This window comes from Carassius carassius, chromosome 45, assembly GCF_963082965.1.
Source record: "Carassius carassius chromosome 45, fCarCar2.1, whole genome shotgun sequence".
NCBI classification, from domain to species: domain Eukaryota; kingdom Metazoa; phylum Chordata; class Actinopteri; order Cypriniformes; family Cyprinidae; genus Carassius; species Carassius carassius.
In genome coordinates, this window is record NC_081799.1 from 12,037,830 (window position 1) to 12,057,474 (window position 19,645).

General features: G+C 35.0%; 2 protein-coding genes and 1 long non-coding RNA gene across 4 annotated transcripts; 2 read left to right on the forward strand and 1 right to left on the reverse strand.

Annotated features, from left to right (window-relative positions):
* Positions 1–58: 58 nt before the first annotated feature.
* On the reverse strand, positions 59–7,807 carry and3 (actinodin3). Its single transcript, XM_059538601.1, is given in 5 exon segments — positions 59–195; positions 198–259; positions 261–393; positions 5,690–5,993; positions 7,796–7,807. Coding segments are annotated over 5 exon segments (648 nt in total).
* Positions 2,420–3,146, forward strand: LOC132127001 (uncharacterized). Its single transcript, XR_009427479.1, has 3 exons — positions 2,420–2,489; positions 2,591–2,689; positions 2,749–3,146. It is a non-coding gene; the product is annotated as an uncharacterized LOC132127001 (long non-coding RNA).
* On the forward strand, positions 5,729–17,663 carry ap4m1 (adaptor related protein complex 4 subunit mu 1). 2 transcript variants are annotated; one of them, XM_059538620.1, is made up of 16 exons: positions 5,729–5,746; positions 13,771–13,909; positions 14,082–14,167; positions 14,276–14,382; positions 14,495–14,591; positions 14,691–14,801; positions 15,473–15,553; positions 15,631–15,693; positions 15,775–15,841; positions 15,934–15,987; positions 16,084–16,190; positions 16,272–16,363; positions 16,936–16,980; positions 17,082–17,132; positions 17,221–17,338; positions 17,416–17,663. In XM_059538620.1, the coding sequence occupies exons 2-16, from the start codon at positions 13,852–13,854 to the stop codon at positions 17,605–17,607; spliced, it is 1,329 nt and encodes a 442-aa protein (XP_059394603.1). In that variant the 5' UTR covers positions 5,729–5,746; positions 13,771–13,851; the 3' UTR covers positions 17,608–17,663. The 2 variants fall into 2 exon arrangements, with proteins under 2 accessions (XP_059394603.1, XP_059394602.1); XM_059538619.1 differs by lacking the exon at positions 5,729–5,746 and having other exon boundaries at positions 13,670–13,909.
* Positions 17,664–19,645: the final 1,982 nt, after the last annotated feature.

The following is a 19,645-nucleotide window of genomic DNA, read 5'->3' on the forward strand; positions in this document are numbered from 1 at the left end:
AAATGTAAACGGAGTAAATTATTAAGATTATTAAGATTTTTTTTCTCACTTATTAGATTTATTTAAGAAATCGGGGAGCTGGAGCTGCATGGTGGAAAGGATCATATAGATCTTGATTGAAGTCATATGGGTCATAGGTTGGAACTGGGGCATTTAGGATTACTTTGTTCCCCATTTCTTTTTTCACCTTTCCACTGGCAGTGCTGGTGATGGTTCAATCATCTCAACTGGCCTCAGAGGATTGTTGATTAGGCAATCAGTCATAGTCAAACTCTATTCCATTGGTAATCATTGGATGAGGGGCTTGTGGAGGCGTGGATTTTTGTGGTGGTTGAGAAGGGGCAGACGTCACTGGCTCTGAGGCAATTACAGGTGGAGAGCGTGACTTCTGGACTATCGGGTGCCGTTTGTAAAGCTGCTCATGCTGAAAATAACAGCAACATTTTGTCACATTTAGCTTCAAACTATGTTTAAAAAACTGGTATGAATTTTTGACGGTCACTTTTAAGCACATTTACAACAATATTTGTCAACTTAGAGATATTTTAAATAGTTAAACATAAATATTAAATGTTAAACCTAAATGTTAAATCTAAATGCTAAATCTAAATATAAATGTTAAATCTAAATCTAAATGTTAAATCTAAATGTTTAATCTAAATCTAAATGTTAAATATAAATTTAAATCTAAATGTTAAATTTAAATGTTAAATATAAATATAAATGTTAAATCTAAATGTTAAATCTAAATCTAAATGTTAAATCTAAATGTTAAATCTAAATGTTAAATCTAAATGTTAAATCTAAATCTAAATGTTTAATCTAAATGTTAAATCTAAATCTAAATGTAAAATCTAAATGTTAAATCTAAATGTTGAATCTAAATGTTTCGGTTGAAACCGAGCGCCAACCTCCGGCTCTCTCTCATGAGGCCAATAAGGAAGTGACTAAAACTGCAATTCATCGACTGGCCGCTTGAGGCTGGCGGCAAAAGGGAGTCAGTCCCATAGACTCCCCATGTTAAAATGCCCAACTTTACAGCAGGAAAAAACATGTTTACAGCCTGGTTCAAAAAATGATTTTGGTCTAAATAGCTAATTTTGCCCTTCATGACAACTGTGAGGGGGGTGAATTTTTTTATAACTCATCCGTTTAAATTATATTAAGACTTAAAGTTCTGCATAATTAAGGGCGTAGCCACTTGAGTGACAGGTGGATTGCCGCTGCTGACACTGCCGTCGTGCTAGGTGGGTGTGGCTACAGCAAGTAGCTCCCGCCTTTTTGTCCATTTTTGATTGTCCGGGAGAGTCGCGCGGTGACGCGCTGCCAAGATGGCGATGGCCCGCTCTACACACTTTAGGCTTCAAAAACACACTTCAGGAGTCTACGGGTGACGTCAGGGACACTACGTCCATGTTTTTATACAGTCTATGGTTGAAACTAAATATTTAGCTAATATGCAAATTCAAAATTCCGGAAGTGCCAAAATAAAAGCTCGATGAGGTCAGTGTGTGTTTAAAGCATCGTGTTAAATAAGGAACGAATAAAAATCATCTCATCCGAGGAAATTGACTCTTGGACATGGATTATCGTGATAATGACTACTCAAAATAATAAACACGTTTGGAAAAATTTACACGTTGTGTACGTTTAGTAGGAAAACATCTGATCCACACTCCGGAACAGAAGAGGGCGGTATTGCGCCAATTAGCTGGATGCCAACCGCCGTTAAACTGGGAAGAAGACGAATATGACGGCTTGCTGTGAGTTACAATGGTGAGAATATATTTTTTTCACGAAATAATTATTTAAATTTAAGAGTACAAGTTATTTTCATACAGTGGTATTGATTTTGGAGTTAATAATCTATTAAATCTAAGGTGTAAAGTCAGCAACATATAAGCAAAAGGTGTAAAGACGCTATCCTCCGGTTTCACAGGCAAGACTAATTGAGCAATGGCCTGATCCTGGCTTAATCTAAACCCTGTGTGTTACTTACATAATATAGCATATTTGTGATTGTGCTGTAAAAATACGTTTTATAATGAATAACTAACAGGGGAGCTCCATTAAGTACACGACTCAAAAGTGGATTTATATAAACCATATATACATCTTGAAGACTATTACTAAATGTCTATCATCTGACAGGATAGTCTTTGATAAGTATTGCAGGTGAGCACATTTAACAGACATGAAACAGGCATCTGAGTTCACTCATTGTTGTCAACACTGCTTTAGATGAGTGTAAGTCATGTAACTAAACACAGGTTATCTATTTTATTTGTCCATTTGCAATATTGATAATTTTAGAAACATTTGTGTTGGATAAAAAGCGAGTTACATCATTTACTAACTCAACATGCAGATGCAGTATATCACAGATAAATCACAGAGGAGACTGACTCTTGTCTGGATGTTACAGGAACAGATTATGTTTATCTGCTGTAGAGTGACTGATGAAGGAATGCTGCCATCAAAGGATTTGTGTAAGTACACTACAAAAATAAATGAAACATTTTAATTAGTGTAATTTCAAAGAGTTATAACAGCACTTTTCTTATTGTTGATTTCTGTGCATTTGCTGCAGATCTTTTGTGGTGGAGCAGGACCTGCAAGGAAAGGGGAAAAAAGGAAATACCTGAAACAAAAGAATAAAGTAATGACTTTTTGTATTGTGTGTGTGTGTGTATTTGTGTAGGTTATGAAAATGTCTACAGACTGGTGTGTGCACTGAGGATGGAGAAGTCCACTGCAGCATCCGGAAATGGTCCAGAGATATGGATGAGATGCTCCATCACTCCAGCTCTCACTGTCTCATCAGGACCAGATGCTGCTGTGGTCTCTTCCTCATCGGTGGCCCCAGAGCAGCGAGAGCATATAGAGAAAGACCAAAAGACACCGAGGATTTGATTTTGGTAAAGTTTGTTCTGCTGGTTTCTGTTTATACAATGAAGGCTGACTTTCAGAAGCTTCAAAAGCATCATCAAAAAATGTGATGGAGCTTTTATCTGAAGTCATTGACAGTGCTCTTATTACAGGGGCCTACAATCCTCTGATCCACCTGGAGAAAAGAGCCGTGCTCACAGACATACTGGTGGTTTTGAACCAGTTCAGTGGTTTAGCCCACTACAAAAATAATAAATTAATGCAAGTACTTGTAAACTATGTGTAAATGTTTTAAAGGTAGTGGTGCTCGTGAAGAGCAGGCACACGATTGTTTGGAGCAGACACAGCAGCAGTCAGATTGTCCTGCACGTGTTCTTCTGCTCTCGCTTCAAGGTTGTGTGGTTGAGAGAGCCGACATCATGGTCTTCCTCATCCTGTTGCTCAACGACATCCCCGTTGAGAAGAGTGAGACCGTGAAGCACAGTGCAGCAGCAGAATTGGCACAGCTGTGTTGAGATTATAGTAAGATGTGGGGTTCACCATCTGTAAATACATGATTGTTAGAACAGTAAGTTTAAATGAAGCTTTGATTCATGTGTTGTTGACTTGTACATGTATGCATTTATTGTGATGCTAACATTTATACATTCTTTTAATCATTTAAACATGTTTCTTGTTGACAGTAAATAAAATATAAATATTTTATCTATTCGTGTATTAATTGCTTGACTGAAAACTGATGCATTCACATCAACTGCATTAGTGCATATTCATGTATAGCTATGTCATGACAGAAAATACATTTTGCTTCTTTTACTAAAATGTAATTTTAAGGAAAACAATGTATATAATTATTGGTTGGCATTTATCATTATTATTGCATGTAAGTGTTGGGGTGGGCAAAGGATGCAGTTCATTATGGGGTAATCTTCATTTTTGAGTAGTAATACTTACATTTTTAGAGTATAAAATCATCAGTCTTCTCCAAAGGTGAGATCTTCGAGCAGCTGTTCGACGTGTGCAGACATTACAGAGTCGCTGAGAGAAACTACTGGACTGTGGAGTTAGTGATGCTGTGAAGTGGTAGTGCACCTGTACCTCTTTTTATTATTATTGCCAAAGTTATAACATAAAAGATCAGGGTAAGACGGTTGTATTTAACAATAACAATCATAACACCATAAAACAGTAAATAAAAATTTTACGTGTTCATCATATGAGATCCTATACAAGAAAAAAAATCCCATAAAATAATTGAAAAAATATTATAGAGATAACGATTTGGGGTTTTCTAATTCTATATAAAAAAAATCACATTAGTGGAGTTAAAAATATAAAAACTACAGGAGCATTGAGCAGCATAGAGCGCCCTCTCGTGGCTCTAGACGGTCATGTTTTCTCTTGGTTCATGTCAAATTAATTTTGATAAATAAGTCGCAGGACCAGCCAAACTATGAAAAAAGTGTGACTTATAGTCCGGAAAATACGGTAGTCATTATCACGATAATCCATGTCCAAGAGTCAATTTCCTCGGATGAGATGATTTTTATTCGTTCCTTATTTAACACGATGATATAAACACACACTGACCTCATCGAGCTTTTATTTTGGCACTTCCGGCATTTTGAATTTGCATATTAGCTAAATATTTAGTTTCACCCGAAACATTTAGATTCAACATTTAGATTTAGATTTAACATTTAGATTTAACATTTAGATTTAACATTTAGATTTAGATTTAATATTTAGATTTAACATTTAAATTTAACATTTAGATTTAACATTAATATTTAGATTTAACATTTAGATTTAACATTTAGATTTAACATTTAGATTTATATATTTATATTTAGATTTAACATTTAGATTTATATTTAACGTTTAGATTTTATATTTATATTTAGATTTAACATTTAGATTTAGCATTTAGATTTAACATTTAACATTTAGGTTTAACATTTAATATTTATATTTAACTATTTAAAATATCTCTAAGTTGACAAATATTGTTGTAAATGTTCTAAAAAGTGACCGTCAAAAAATTTATACCGTTTTTTTTTACATTGTTTGAAGCTAAATGTGACAAAATGTTGCTGCTATTTTCAGCATGAGCAGCTTTACAAACGGCACCCCATACTGGACAGGACTGAATTTGCAGATTGGGTGGCAGTGTTGCCAGATGTACGATAATTATCGTATTTGTACGATAATTTTTACCTCTGTACGATGTACGATCAATAATGAAAAAAATCCCTTAATGTACGATAATTTCAGAATTCTATGAAAATTTAAATGAGGGTAGTTGCAGTCATATGGCTTCTTTACTCATAAACGAAATCGGCTCATTACAGACACTCTAAATGGGTTCGTGTGCACCTCAGGGTGTGTTAAGAATGCAGAAGTGTGCCCTGCTTTAAAGCCAACGAGCACTAGTTGCGGTCCATGATAGCAAGAACCCCTTCAACATCTGGCAACACGCAGGATTCTGATATAAGCGGCTCAGATGTGGAGTTAACTGCACCACGCAGCAACAACTAAATTCCTTCTTCACTGGATGCGACAAAGCAAGTGTTAAAAATCATTTTAATATAATTTAATATGCGCCGCGATGGAGTCACTGAAAATAATGGGATAGTATTTTGTCGCACTGCTTCCGTCCAACAATACGCCTTGTTATATATTGTGGTAATTTGCAGGTCGTGTCAAAATGTTGTTGGTTTAGAATAGATAAATAACTCTTTTGACTCGTGTACGATAATTTTCTTCCAGATACGATAATTTTGAACTTCTGGTACGATACTTGGACATTTCCAATCTGGCAAAACTGTTGGGTGGTAACGTGGATCGCACAGTACAGGTATACCACCAGCGGGAAGGTACACAATATGTGGCTTGATTGGGGGTCTTTTGAAATTACACAGGTACATAACATCCATCTTGGAGACAGGTGGTAAAGTAGGGGGTGGAGGCTGGGTTGTGGGTGGAGGCAACGACTTTAGTTGGAGGCCGAGGGTATTCTGGCATTTGGTTGCATCAGGGCCATACGTGAGCTCCAGATGACACATCTGCTGGTAAAGCATTTGAACTCTGTCCATCTCATAGAGCTGGAAGAGGGACAGAGAAAATACAGATTTTTGTTTATGTTATTGAAAAACACTTCTATTTTTATTTCTGCTGTGTATTGCTTGCTGAGGAAATAACTTAAAGGAACCGTTCACCCAAAAATGCAAATTCTGTCATAATTTACTTTCCAAACTGTGTTGCTCTAAACCAAATAAGATTTGAATTTATCTTTTAAAAACTCAAAAGATTTAACAAGGTCATAAAGGCATCATAAAACTTATCCATATAAACTCAGCGGTTTAATCCAAGTCGTGTGAAGCAGTACTATGTAGACCACTTAAGGGTTTGCTATCAGGCTGTGAAGAGACTTTCAACCAACATAACAAAAAATGTTTTTGCACCAAATCACCTACCCTGCTTTTAGCCAAAAACTTACTTGTTTTTGTTTGGAACAATATCAGGATGTAAATGATGACAGATCTTTCTATTTTGTGTGAACTATCCTTTCAATAACTTAAAAGGATACTCCACCTTAAAATGAAAATGTTGTCATTAATCACTTACCCCTCTGACTTTCAAAAAAAGTGACGTGACATTCAGCCAAGTATGGTGACCCATACTCAGAATTCATGCTCTGCATTTAACCCATCCAGAGAGAGAGAGACACACACACACACCCTGGGGGTTCAGTGTCTTGCTCAAGGGCACTTAAGTCATGGTATTGCCGACCTGAGGTTCGAACCCACAACCCTAGGGTTAGGAGTCAAACTCTCTTACCACTAGACCATGACTTCCCTAACTCCAAAAAGCTCCATTCATCTTCGGAACACAATTTAAGATATTTTGGATGAAAACCGGGAGGCTTGAGACTTTCCCATAGACTGCAAAGTAAATAACACTGTCAAAGTCCATAAAAGGTATGAAAAGTCGTTGTCAGAATACTCCATCTGCTATCAGACATGCAATCTGGGTTATATGAAGCAACAAGAATAGTTTTTGTAAGCGAAGAAAACAAAAATAACGACTTTATTCAATAATTCCTTTGTCAACAGTCTCCTCTGTGTCACTCCATATCACCTTTCTCCGCACCACAATGATGCGCTGTTTCTAAATGTATTTAGCTGTGATTAGAAATAAAATGGTGCATCCTTGTGTCGAGGAGGACACAGAAGAGCATACACTGCAGGGTGATATTTACTGTCTGTGGGACAGTCTCAAGCCTCCAGGTTTTCATCCAGAATATCTAAAATTGTGTTCCGAAGAGCTTTTACAAGTTTGGAACGACACTGGGGTAAGTGATTAATGACTAAAATTTCAGTTTGGGGTGAAGTAACCCTTTAAAAGTTTATTATATGACAGAAAAAGGAAGGTATATATATATATATATATATATATATATATATATATATATATATATATATATGTATATGTATATATATTGTCTTTGGAGACTTTTGCTAAGGATTTTGCCTGAGACACTGTGCAAATTTTAAAAACAGTTAACAAATGTTTGGCTGAATACTGATTTCTTAAAGAAAACTTTTGTAAATAATCATACCTGGCAGAATAAGAACTAAGCAGTGCAGAGCCCCATAAAGGCACAGCACAGACGTCACCAGAAAACAGGTATGTTTTTTACATTAATAATTAATTTAACTTATTATTCTGATCTGTTAACATTTATTTCATTAGTCAACATAAGGTCTCAAATACCTAATGTTTTATATATCATAGTAATATATATGAGTTTATATATCTCAGCAAGATTCCATATATAAAAGTATTTTGTTTTACAAAATGTATAGATATGCTAGACAACTGAAAGTCAAATAAAATCACTAACCTTCTGTATCATCTTTGTTCTCTCTTCAGACAGGAGAATGTCAAATAGCAAAGCATGTAAATATGGACTCAATACCAGCAACTGCATCCTTGTGTTTTATTGGTTGTGAATATCAAGAAGCTTCCCCTCCTACTTGTACCGCCATTAATTTTTACAGACATTTTAAAAATTACTTAAAACAACTTTGTGGGCCAAATAATAATGAATAATAAATATAATCTAAAATTAGAGGTCAAAGACTTGTAAAATGTATATGTACATTTAGGCATTTTGAATGTGTTCCCTAATGACTAGCATTTTTCTTTCAGGGTCTCAGTGACCTAAATAGTCTTTACCAGTAAGATATTATGAAAACTAATTAGAACAGATACGACTACATTTCATTTGATTGATCTTATGGCATTATGGGATCAAGTATGTATATGACATGTTGTAAATATGATCCCTCAGACATGTTTTTGGTACAGTGTCAGGAAATCAAATTTTTTAAAGTAACATACATTCAACATCTCTGTCTGGTTTGAAAAATAGCACAGATATGTGTGTTCAGGTGATGATAACAAGAGCACCCCTGTGTTTAGAGACTCCGTGCAAAATTAAACCTTTACTCCCACAAAAACAGCTGGAGCTCTAATTATGGACTCGAGAACATAAAAAACCTCTTTAACCAAATCTTCTGAACTTTTGTCTTGATCTAATAAGAGTTTAGTATGTTAATTAAGGAAGGGGGCTATATGAGACAATTATATGTAGCGGCAGGAAGGCAGAAGGATCAGAACACTTTAAGGTGGAGAAAACTAGTGTGCGGTTAAACAGTTGTGATCGAACAGAGCTGGGATCTGAGATATGCAGGAAAACAGAGGGTTTCTGGTGACAATGATCAAATAACAGAAGGAAGAAGAAAAGAAATGTCCAGCCTCTGTACAGTCTCATCTTCATGATAAATAATGAAAAATGATCCCATCATAACTACACCCTACACTGTGAAAGAGAGAGAGAGAGAGAGAGAGAGAGAGAGAGAAAACGCTATGGTTGCCAGACCTTCACAGTATTAAGTTTGGCAGCAACATTTAATGTTTTACAAATTAAAGTTACAGTAATAAAGTATATAATGTTAATACCAAACAGTGGTGGACAAAGTACACAAATCAAGTTCAGTAAAAGTACAGATATGTATAATAAAATATTACTCCAATAAATGTAAAAAGTACTCCTTTTTCAATTTTACTCAAGTGAAAGTACAAAAGTACTAGATTTTTTATGTACTTAAAGGGATAGTTCACCCAAAAATCAAAATTATGTCATTAATAACTCACCCTCATGTCGTTCCAAACCCGTGAGACCTCCTTTTATCTTTGGAACACAGTTTAAGATATTTTAGATTTAGTCCGAAAGCTCTCAGTCCCTCCATTGAAGCTGTGTGTATGGAATACTGTCCATGTCCATAAAGGTAAGAAAAACATCATCACAGTTGTGCATCCAGGGAACTACACTGCAACCAAAATGGTGGCATATGCAACCTTTTGAAATTACATTGCGACCCAAATTTGTTTTGACCCTTTGTTTTGAACTCTCTCACAACAGACCCGGAAGAGAAGACAATGCTGAATAAAGTCGTCGTTTTTGCTATTTTTGGACCAAAATGTATTTTCGATGCTTCAAAAAATTCTAACCGACCCTCTGATGTCACATTGACTACTTTGATGATGTTTTTCTTACCTTTCTGGACATGGACAGTATACCGTACACACAGCTTCAGTGGAGGGACTGTGAGCTCTCGGACTAAATCTAAAATATCTTAAACTGTGTTCCGAAGATAAATGAAGCTCTTACTGGTTTGGAACGACATGAGGGTGAGTTATAAATTACATAATTTTGATATTTGGGTGAACTATCCCTTTAAGTAAAAAAAGAGTGAAAGATAGATTTTGCAATTTTATATAGGCTACTTAATTTAATTTTATATTAGCACATATTTTTTATAATCCTATTGCTCAAAATACCTGGGATTTTTTCCAAAATAACCACTATATGGAGTCAAGATATATTTTTGTTGTTGATATGGGCTACGCTGACGAGAATAATGTCCTCTGTGAAGCTTACACTGCCATGTGCCTGAGAGAAAACAGATGTGACCTTCACCAGGAAGAAGAAAAGTGTTTTAAAGTTTGTTGTTTTGCAGAACATCACAGTTATATATGACATGAGAATAAGGCCTGAAGTTAGGAAGAACATTTTAAGATAAATAAAATAATATTTTCATAATGATTTGTTTCTTCTCAAACCTTGTCTGTGGTGTAAAAACACCCCTGGCCAAATGCCCCCAGAGGGCATCACCTCCCATTTTGATAATTACTTTAGGAACCATGTTCTGAACATCACATCTTTAATTTTTCCCCCAGATGTAGTCTATCTAGGTGGTTGAAATTTTTTTTAGGACTTTATTTTTAAAAATTACCTCATTCCTTTACTCCCTTTACACCCACGACTACAAGCCTGTGCATGGATTCAACTCCATCATTAAATTTGCAGATGATAACACGGTGATTGGCCTCATCAGAGACAACGATAAGACTGCCTACAGGGAGGAGGTACAGCATCTGGCAGCATGGTGCGCTGACAATAACCAGCTCCTTAACACCAGTAAGACAAAGGAGCTCATTGTGGACTTCCGGAAGAAGAAAGGAAGCACGCATGACCCCATCCACATTAACGGGATGGTTGTTGAACGTGTCTCCAGCTTCAAGTTCCTGGGGACCACCATCTCGGAGGACCTGTCATGGACCACAAACACCTCCAGCCTGGTCAAGAAGGCTCACCATCGTCTCTTCTTCCTCAGGACACTGAAGAATAACCAGCTGTCTTAAGCCATCCTGGTGAACTTTTATCGGTGTGCGGTCAAGAGCATCCTGACCAGTTGTATCACAGTGTGGTATGGGATCTGCTCAGCTGCTGACCACAAGGCACTGCAGAGGGTGGTAAAAACTTCCCAATTCATCACAGGGACACCACTTCCTGCTTTTGAGGACATCCAGAGGAAACGCTGTCCACGTCGAGCTAGCAGCATTCTCAAGGACTCCTCTCACACTGACCACGGACTGTTTAACCTCCTGCCCTCTGGGAGGCGCTTCAGGAGCCTCCGGACAAGTACCAGCAGATCCAGGAACAGCTTTTTACCTACAGCTGTCTCCTCACTGAACTCTGCCCTCTGACACCCCCCACACCACATACACAGACTCCTCACCCCTCCTCATCACTACATCTGATTTATTTATTTATTTACAACAAGCAAAAAACAGCTAGCTAGTTATTACTTGCACTGTCTGTTCATCCAGAAACACCGAGTAATCCATTTGCACGCTGAAATATTTTCTATACACATACTGTCCATTGCACTAGTGTAAATTATGTTCATATGTTCATAGTTTCTGCCTATAGTATACATACACTTTTACATAATCCATCAGTATAGTATGTTCATAGTACACCTATCTGTATATCATGCTGATATTATTTAAAATCTGTAAATGATGTCCATAATACTGCCTTATCTGTATATTTATTGTACATATTGTAGACCTTGTATATTCTGCACTTACTGTTTATTGCACTTCAAAATTATCTGAAAAAAAGTTAGAGATCAAATTTATCAGGTTGATTCTTGCAGGTTGAACAAACCACACTTGGCTTAAAACTGTCCACGTTATTTTATCAATCAATTGTACTTACTAATTTCTGTCATTGACACTAAATTTGATAAACTAAACTTGATTGAAGATCAAGTAAATATCTTGAGCTTATAGATGCTAACTGCATTTTGTTGCCTTGTACCTTACATGTGCAATGACAATAAAGTTGAATCTAATCTAAAACTTAGCACCAGCAAGCTTGTTAGCTAGACAGTTAGCTCAGCTAACAATATTTACCTATTTTCAGTATGGTTATGAATAAACATTCATATCTGTCTACTAGGCTAGTTAATCCAAACAGTATAAAAATGTATACTGTTGATAAACAATATACAAACAGACGTCACATAGGGCATGCGTAGCATTTTAATAAAACTGTTAACGTCACAGTTTTGTGTTAAATCTTATTTTATTACTTGGTAAGTTTTACATACATAAATGTAAATGGTCTGAAAGGATACCCAACATCTACCATTTTAAGGCTGACATGAAGATTTCCTTTGAAACACTGAAAGGACTTTCAAACCGCAAAGCAATAAGAACTATGGACATTATCAAAGAATTTAATTTCTCTTCTTTATTTTAATTATATATGTATACCCCTTTCCGTTATGTTTTTGTGTGTGTATGTGTTCTTTTTTGTTTTTTGTATTATGATGCTTTGTAATAATTTAGATTATTATTTGTTAAATATTTGTATTCACTGTATTACTTGATATATAATTCTGGAAATAAAAAATAAATAAATAAATAAAATAAATAAACCTGTTAACATTACAGCGGCGGGGAATTGAACGTGCATGAGTTATTTTATTTAATCTGTGTTATTTTAATGTTTCTTTTATTTTTACCTAAAACAGAGACACTGATTGATATGTGTAGGCCTATGCATTCAAGCATTTCAGTGGGCTTAAACAGATCACCCTTTACAGCAGATTTAGTTCCCAAACAACTGACAGTTTTGACCAAAATATGATTTTCAGTTACAATAATTAATCCTAAATTTCGACATTAATAACTTACTTTTAACTGCATCAGACGCGCGCGCTCACAAGATCTACCGGTTCTTCTTACTTGTGAATTCAGTTCACTGGAGACTCGCACTAAACGGTTCATTTGAATCAATGAGTTATCGACTCTAGAACAGCTGCAATCCACAGACAGTAAAAGATAATCGGATAATTCTAATTCGTGAATGAATCGTTTGGTGCGATTTGCGATCCAATTTAAAAGTTTAATTGAAAGAATCAGTCCGTCAGTCCGTTCTTCAATCAGACACCGCTTCTGCGTGTCGGAGCACGTGATATATTATAATGTTTTATGAAATGTAGTAAAAAGTACGATCTTATGCTTTGGAATGTAGTGAAGTAAAAGTTACTCAAAATAAAACTACTCCGTTACTGACCACCACTAATACCACCAAAATACTAAAATCTATTCTACATTTCTGATCAAGTATGGCCACTAACAACATGGTAAAGAAAATCTATACCATAAGAACCATAATTTGTCTCTAACAGTTTTTTCCACATTTTGTTATAGAAGTTGCACGGTGTCACACACAAATACAAAGACCATCATGGTTACACAAGATATAATGCATAAACTGTAATTAAGCAACATGAAATGTAACATAGTTTACATAACTGATAAGACAAAACTAAGAAGAAACATTATTTTAATTAGGCTAAACGTTAATTGTCACAAACAGGATTCTTAAGAGGACTTGTAGCCTACTATTTTTTTTTTTTATTTACATTCAACAGTATCAGTTAAAAGTATAATATTAGATCTATTAGTTTTTCATCGATTTAACAGTATAGCCTAACAGTATATTTTTTAACCATATTCACCCTTCAGTGCAGTCATTCAGTTACGATCAGTCTTTGTTAAAGACAACCAGAGTTTTCAGATCTCAGTTCTAAACATTTTATCTGAAGACACAAGTGATTAATAGTGTTGTGTTTGATATGATTTACCTCGCTAAGTGCTTCATCCACGTATTTGTCTTCGTCCTCTTAGACTTGTTATTACTTCTACATGAATAAATCAATATAAATATATGTATACAAGTTCGATTCGCACGTGTTACACCATACTTTCAATTCACGTGTACCTTGGTGTCGTCGCCGAGGAGCAGTTCATATTCCAGCTCAGTAGATGGCAGGAAACGTTACGGTAAATGCGTGAGTGCTCGTGAAGAAGAAAAAACCGGCTGTTTACTTCACGGTCGTGACCGTAGAAATACTGAAACATTTGAGCAGCTAAACGAGTTTATTTTGTCAGATTGTAGAATACAAATGACGGCGGATAAGGAAGCAGACTGATTTTTAATAACATGAAAACGAATCGTGTGTGCTGAAGAAAATGATCAGTCAAATTTTCATCTTGTCATCAAAGGGAGATCATCTCATATATAAAGACTGTATCCTTACAACTGGCTTACTAATCTAATAGTGAGATGTTATTTGTTTATATATGTCTGGTTGGTATAAAGATAAAATAATAATGAAGCCCTGCCTTTAGTTCGTTTTGGACTCATATGACATAAATCTGTATACATTTTGCTTATTAGTTTTCTTAACTCTGCGTGTCAGTCCGAGGAGAGGAAAGTAAAGACGCCATCAATGTCTTCTATGAGATGGTCACAGCTCTTAGTGGTGATCAGCCTCCTGTTGTCATGGTAAAATAAGCATTGTTGGGTGATCTGATGCCTGGCTTAATTATTATGTGGTAATAATTTTCCAGTGCATTATTTTGCTTTTGTTTACACTTGTTGATGTTGTTGCAGTCACACAAAGGTCTTCATTTCATCCACATAAGGCAGGGTGGGCTTTACTGGGTGGCGTCCACCAACACAAACCCGTCCCCCTTCACCATAATTGAGTTCCTCAACAGGTTAACAAATCTTAATTTTATCAGTAATGTCATATTTTATTTTAATAATATTACAGCTGTTTATTATCTGTGTAGATGCCGTGGTAAAAAGCAGCAGTTTTATGTCTCACAGATTAGCAGCTCTTACGAAGGACTACTGCGGCAGTTTGTCAGAGAAATCAGTGCGAATGAATTTCGCTCTGATTTATGAGCTACTGGATGAGATGGTGGTAAATGTTTTTTCTTTTTCTTTTTATTGTCACATCAAACACATACGTCTTAAAAGCACACAACTGTTTATATTCTACCTGTGTGTTTCTGATCACCAGGACTTTGGCTACATACAGACGACCTCAACTGACATCCTGAAAAACTTCATCCAGACAGAAGCTGTTTCATCCAAACCCTTCAGTCTTTTTGATCTAAGTAATGTTGGATTGGTAAGTAATCTTTTTTTCTTTACTTATTAAACATATTTCTAAATTTATTAACGTTTTTTGTTTAACAAACAGACAGCTGTGGTCTGCATTATAATAGTTGATTTTACATTTAAAGCAGTGGTTCTCAATCATTTTGACTCCAAGTCAAGTGACTTCACCACTTGTCAGAGTTATGTGAATATTTCAATATCTGAAAGTCAAGATATTGCTGATATTTCTGCTCTACTGACAAAGCTGCTGATTTTCAATCTTTCCGTTTACTTGCTTTTATTTAGAAACTAGAAGTGGCAATATAATTATGTATAGAATATGTATAAGTAAAAAAATATGTGCTTTATAAGTGCTTTATGATTTTCACTTTGACTTTTGATTATTATACATTTGATTTGATTTCAGATTTTCAGATTATTATTGCACAATATATATATATATGTTTTTTCTTTAACAAATTAAAGAATCAGCTGAAATTGTTGTTGTAGCTTACAACAGTTCTTAAAACTAATAGCTTAAAACAAATCTTATTTTGTCTTATTTTAAGTAATTGTAAGCCATTTTGCGGCCCCCTTTGGAAGTGTGCAGTGGCCCCCTAGTGAGTCCTGACCCCCTGGTTGAGAATCACCCAAATGAATATTAATGATAAGTATAAACATTTACATTTTCATATTTTGTAGTTTGGAGCTGAGACACAGCAGAGTAAAGTGGCCCCTAGTGTTGCAGCCAGTCGTCCTATAATGTCCAGTCGAGGAGAGCAGGTGGGTTGTCTTAGATTCTTCAGTTATCTTTGATGATCTCAGAAATGATTATGAATTGTCCTTCTCTCTGGCTGTAGGGTGGAAAGAATGAGATCTTTGTGGATGTGATAGAAAGGCTGTCTGTGGTTATTGGCTCCAAGGTGAGTACAACTCAAAAGAACCATGTTTTGAACTAAAACTCCTAATTGCTTGCATCTTTTACATGCTACTCTTCTTTTAAGGGAGTTTTAATGAAAGCAGATATTCAGGGAGAGATAAGAATAAAATGTTTTCTCCCGACCTGTTCAGGTGAGTTGGCTGCATTTTGCAGTCCATGTTAATGCAGACCGTGAAATGATCTTTCCTTTTATGATTGTATATTTCTTCTTTTCATCCTGTAGAGATGCGGATTGGACTGAATGAAGAGCTCAGTATTGGAAAGTCCCAACTAAAAGGTTGAGTATGCAACACTGATCAATACAGATATCTCTCTAGAGGCTGTGTATCTTTAATTACAGCTGTGATTAAGTCTGTTTCCTTCTATTCTTCAGGCTATAGTTCAGCTGTGCGTGTAGATGAATGCAGATTCCATCAGGCTGTCAAATTGGATGAATTTGATACCTTCAGAATATTGAAAGTTTGTCCGAGCCAAGGAGAGGTAACTTGCTGCGAAACGCTCAGAAATGCACTTTAGACTAATTTCTGAATGGATAATTGATGTAGTTGTTTTTTTCTTCAGCAAACAGTGATGCAGTATCAGCTATGTGATGAGCTGCCGTGTGCGCCTCCGTTTCAGTTATTCCCCTCTGTAGAGAAGGATTATGTAAACAGGTCTGTAAACTTATCTATGTGTTTTGACATTTTTATGCAAAACACATAATATGCAATCTAATCATTTGTTAGATTGTGATTATATAATATAGGTAGATTATATAATATAGATCAATGAATGAATCAATGTAATTAGTATATAAATCGTTAATGATTATTAAATTGTTTTAAGTGGAATATTTAAATAAATGATTATAAATGAATGAAGGATGAATGAATGAATATAAAGACAGTAAAATAAACAACGCTAATGTTTAGTTGCTTTCTTGAAAAACACATACACAGGTTGCTACTAAGAATCCTTACTTGAAATTCAAACTTAACTTTAAATTAATTCATATATATTTAATTTAAATTCAGTTCATTTCTTTATAGAGTTGGACATTAAAGCCAACATGAGCGACACCGATTGAACTTCAGAATGGAATAATTGTTTATTATTGATAATACTTTGCTCTATTTAGTCAATATTGGTAGCTTTATCAAAATGCATACACACCTCTTGACCATGAAAAATCACTGTAATGCTCATCCTCTCATGGATTTTTATTTTAATAAATCTTTCTTTGCAGGGTGTTGATTTTCCTTAAGCTTAGATGTGATCTTCCACCTAAAAGGTCAGTACTGCATAGTATTTAAAATGTCATGATACATCAAAAAATGTGTCAACATGAGTACACGGTTCCATTACAACTGTTGTTCTTTATTTTTGCTGCAGTACGGCTCTTAATGTTTCCATCACTGTTCCTGTGCCAAAAGGCTCTACAAGGTCAGATTTTATGTAACAGCATGGTTATTAGTGTTATTTAGTCTTGTGGACCATCTATAACCCCTGTACCCCTCTCAATCCACTACAGTATGTCTCAGGAGCTCAGTAGTCCAGACCAGACCGCTGAACTGCAGCCGAAGAACAAAGCCCTGCTCTGGGAGATCCCACGTTTCCCAGGAGGAGCACAGTTGTCAGCTCTGTTCAAGGTGATGTTATTATATGGTAATTTGCTTGACACAATTCACGTGATCCATCACTGATGAGGTCAATTCTGATCCCACAGGTGGATGTTCCTGGTCTTAGCTCCGCCTCTTTGCTGGAGGTCGGCCCTGTCAGTATGTCATTTGAACTGCCCAAACAAACCTGCACTGGCCTTCAGATCCGCTTCCTCCGGCTCTCTCCAACTCAGACAGGACTGTCACAACGTTGGGTTCGATATGTCACTCATTCTGACTCCTACACCATACGGATCTGACCTAACCAGATGGAAAGAACAGTAAACAAACTGCTGTGTGCCTCTTCCAGCGACAATTTGTATTGTTTTTTTTATTTTGTTGGGAAGATGGTAATAATCTATGCATATGAACAAATCCTTTCATTTTTTTTTTATATACTGAATCTAGAGATTTTTGGAGATATGACAATATTGTGTCAAGTATGACTGTCAAAATAGAGTTTCTTTATTAAAAATAAAATAAAACCAGAGGTGTATAACATTGACTATGTATAAATGACTTCTATATATACCGGTATGTATACACACACAAAATAAAAGTTTTGTTTACATAATATATGAGTGTGTACTGTGTATATTTATTATTTATATATAAATACAAACACATGAATATATTTAATATTTAAGAAAAATGTCATTTATATTTTAAATATATATATATATATATTAGAGGTGGAACAGTTCGGTTAGTATCACAGTTTTAAAGTCGCAGTTTCGGTACAGTTCAGTAGGCTATATATATATATAAAGTAGGCTTTATATAGTGCTTAATACAGAGCCATCTGTTCAAGCATAAAGTTAAACATAGACATATATTATTTAATTACCAATAAAGTGGGGGTATATATGCTTTTACCAGTGTTTTTTGATAAGTGTGACTCAATATAACATTACAACTACAATAAAAAAACTTTCACTGTTCTAAAATCACAGATTTGTGATCAGTATTGGCATTGAAGATGTTCGAAACAAACTTCATTGTTGTCTTGTGGTGAATTTATAAGTGCTTTATAAGTGATGTGATGAAACAGTTGTGTCATAATTAATGCTCCTGCAGTCAAACGGACCTATTACCTTTTTTTTTTCTTGAAATCCTTTATTTGCTTGTTTTCTTGCATGTAGCTGAGACATAAAACATGGATAACATCTAGAAAAATACTTACAAAGGGAAAATGACAATTATAAACTGCGGCAACTATCGTTGACAGTGGGTTTAATAAAAAATAATAAAGTAACTTCAGAAAATAATAGGCCTACATTCATTGGAAAGGCCAAGTCCTCTTAAAATTGCAAATAATTGATGTTTTTGACAATATCTCTGGCCAGGGGTGTAAAATAGCCTACTTGAATAATTTTACTTGATTACTGTACTTGAGTATTATTTTTGGGGATCTGTAATTTATTCAAGGACAGTTTAAAATGAATACTTGTACTTTTACTTGATTACATTTCTAAAGAAAAAAACAGTACTTTTTACTCCTTACAAATGTTATTTCATCTCGAAAAGTACATTACATGTTTATTATCTTAAGCACATTTAATATGGTAAATGGAAGCTCAAACGTGCGTGCTTGACGTGAGAATTTAAAAGATTTAATTTAGATTATCTTTAGCAGTTTGATATTTAATAAAAAAAATAATAATTATGATTTATTATGCCACAGTTTCGACTTTATGTTGTAGGCTACTTATAATGTACAGTCTCATAATGTAGATTTTTTTTTTATCTCATAATTATGATTTACCAAAGCATGGATTTTTGAGTTCATAGTTTATGATAAAACAGTGGATGGTTTGTTTCTCTCTTTAGCTCAGTAGCTATAATGCAGCTGAGTCTGATAACATGAATAAAAAGAAATCCCCTCATCATTTTATACCAGCATGTGTTGTGACACCAACATTGTTCTGTGAAGCTACTCCCTTCAAGCTATTATTATAAAGAAAAACAAGCATCTACCACATTAATTGCCCAAATAATGATTGTGGAGATATTACACTGAGAGAAAATATCTCTCATACGATATCTCCCACATACTGCCACTGGATAGAAATACATCTAACGATGACATGTTTGACCCCCGTGTTATCAAGTACCTCACTACTATAACACGAACTATGCTGTACATTTTAATTTGGGAGAAAATATATAAATAATATATTGTATTATGCTATAATTATTTTGTATTATACATAGAATATATAATTAATACATAAATAATACACTTCATATAATTAATGAAGCGAATATTCAGTGTTATTAAATAAATTTTGCTTAAAA

Bases quoted from the DNA above. Each gene is read 5' to 3' on its own strand.
- ap4m1 (XM_059538620.1), top strand. From the start codon at position 13,852: ATGATCAGTCAAATTTTCATCTTGTCATCAAAGGGAGATCATCTCATA. The intron at 16,191-16,271 runs GTAACTTGCTGC...TTTTTTCTTCAG, and splicing joins TTTGTCCGAGCCAAGGAGAG to CAAACAGTGATGCAGTATCA. The intron at 16,981-17,081 runs GTCAGTACTGCA...TTTTTGCTGCAG, and splicing joins TGTGATCTTCCACCTAAAAG to TACGGCTCTTAATGTTTCCA.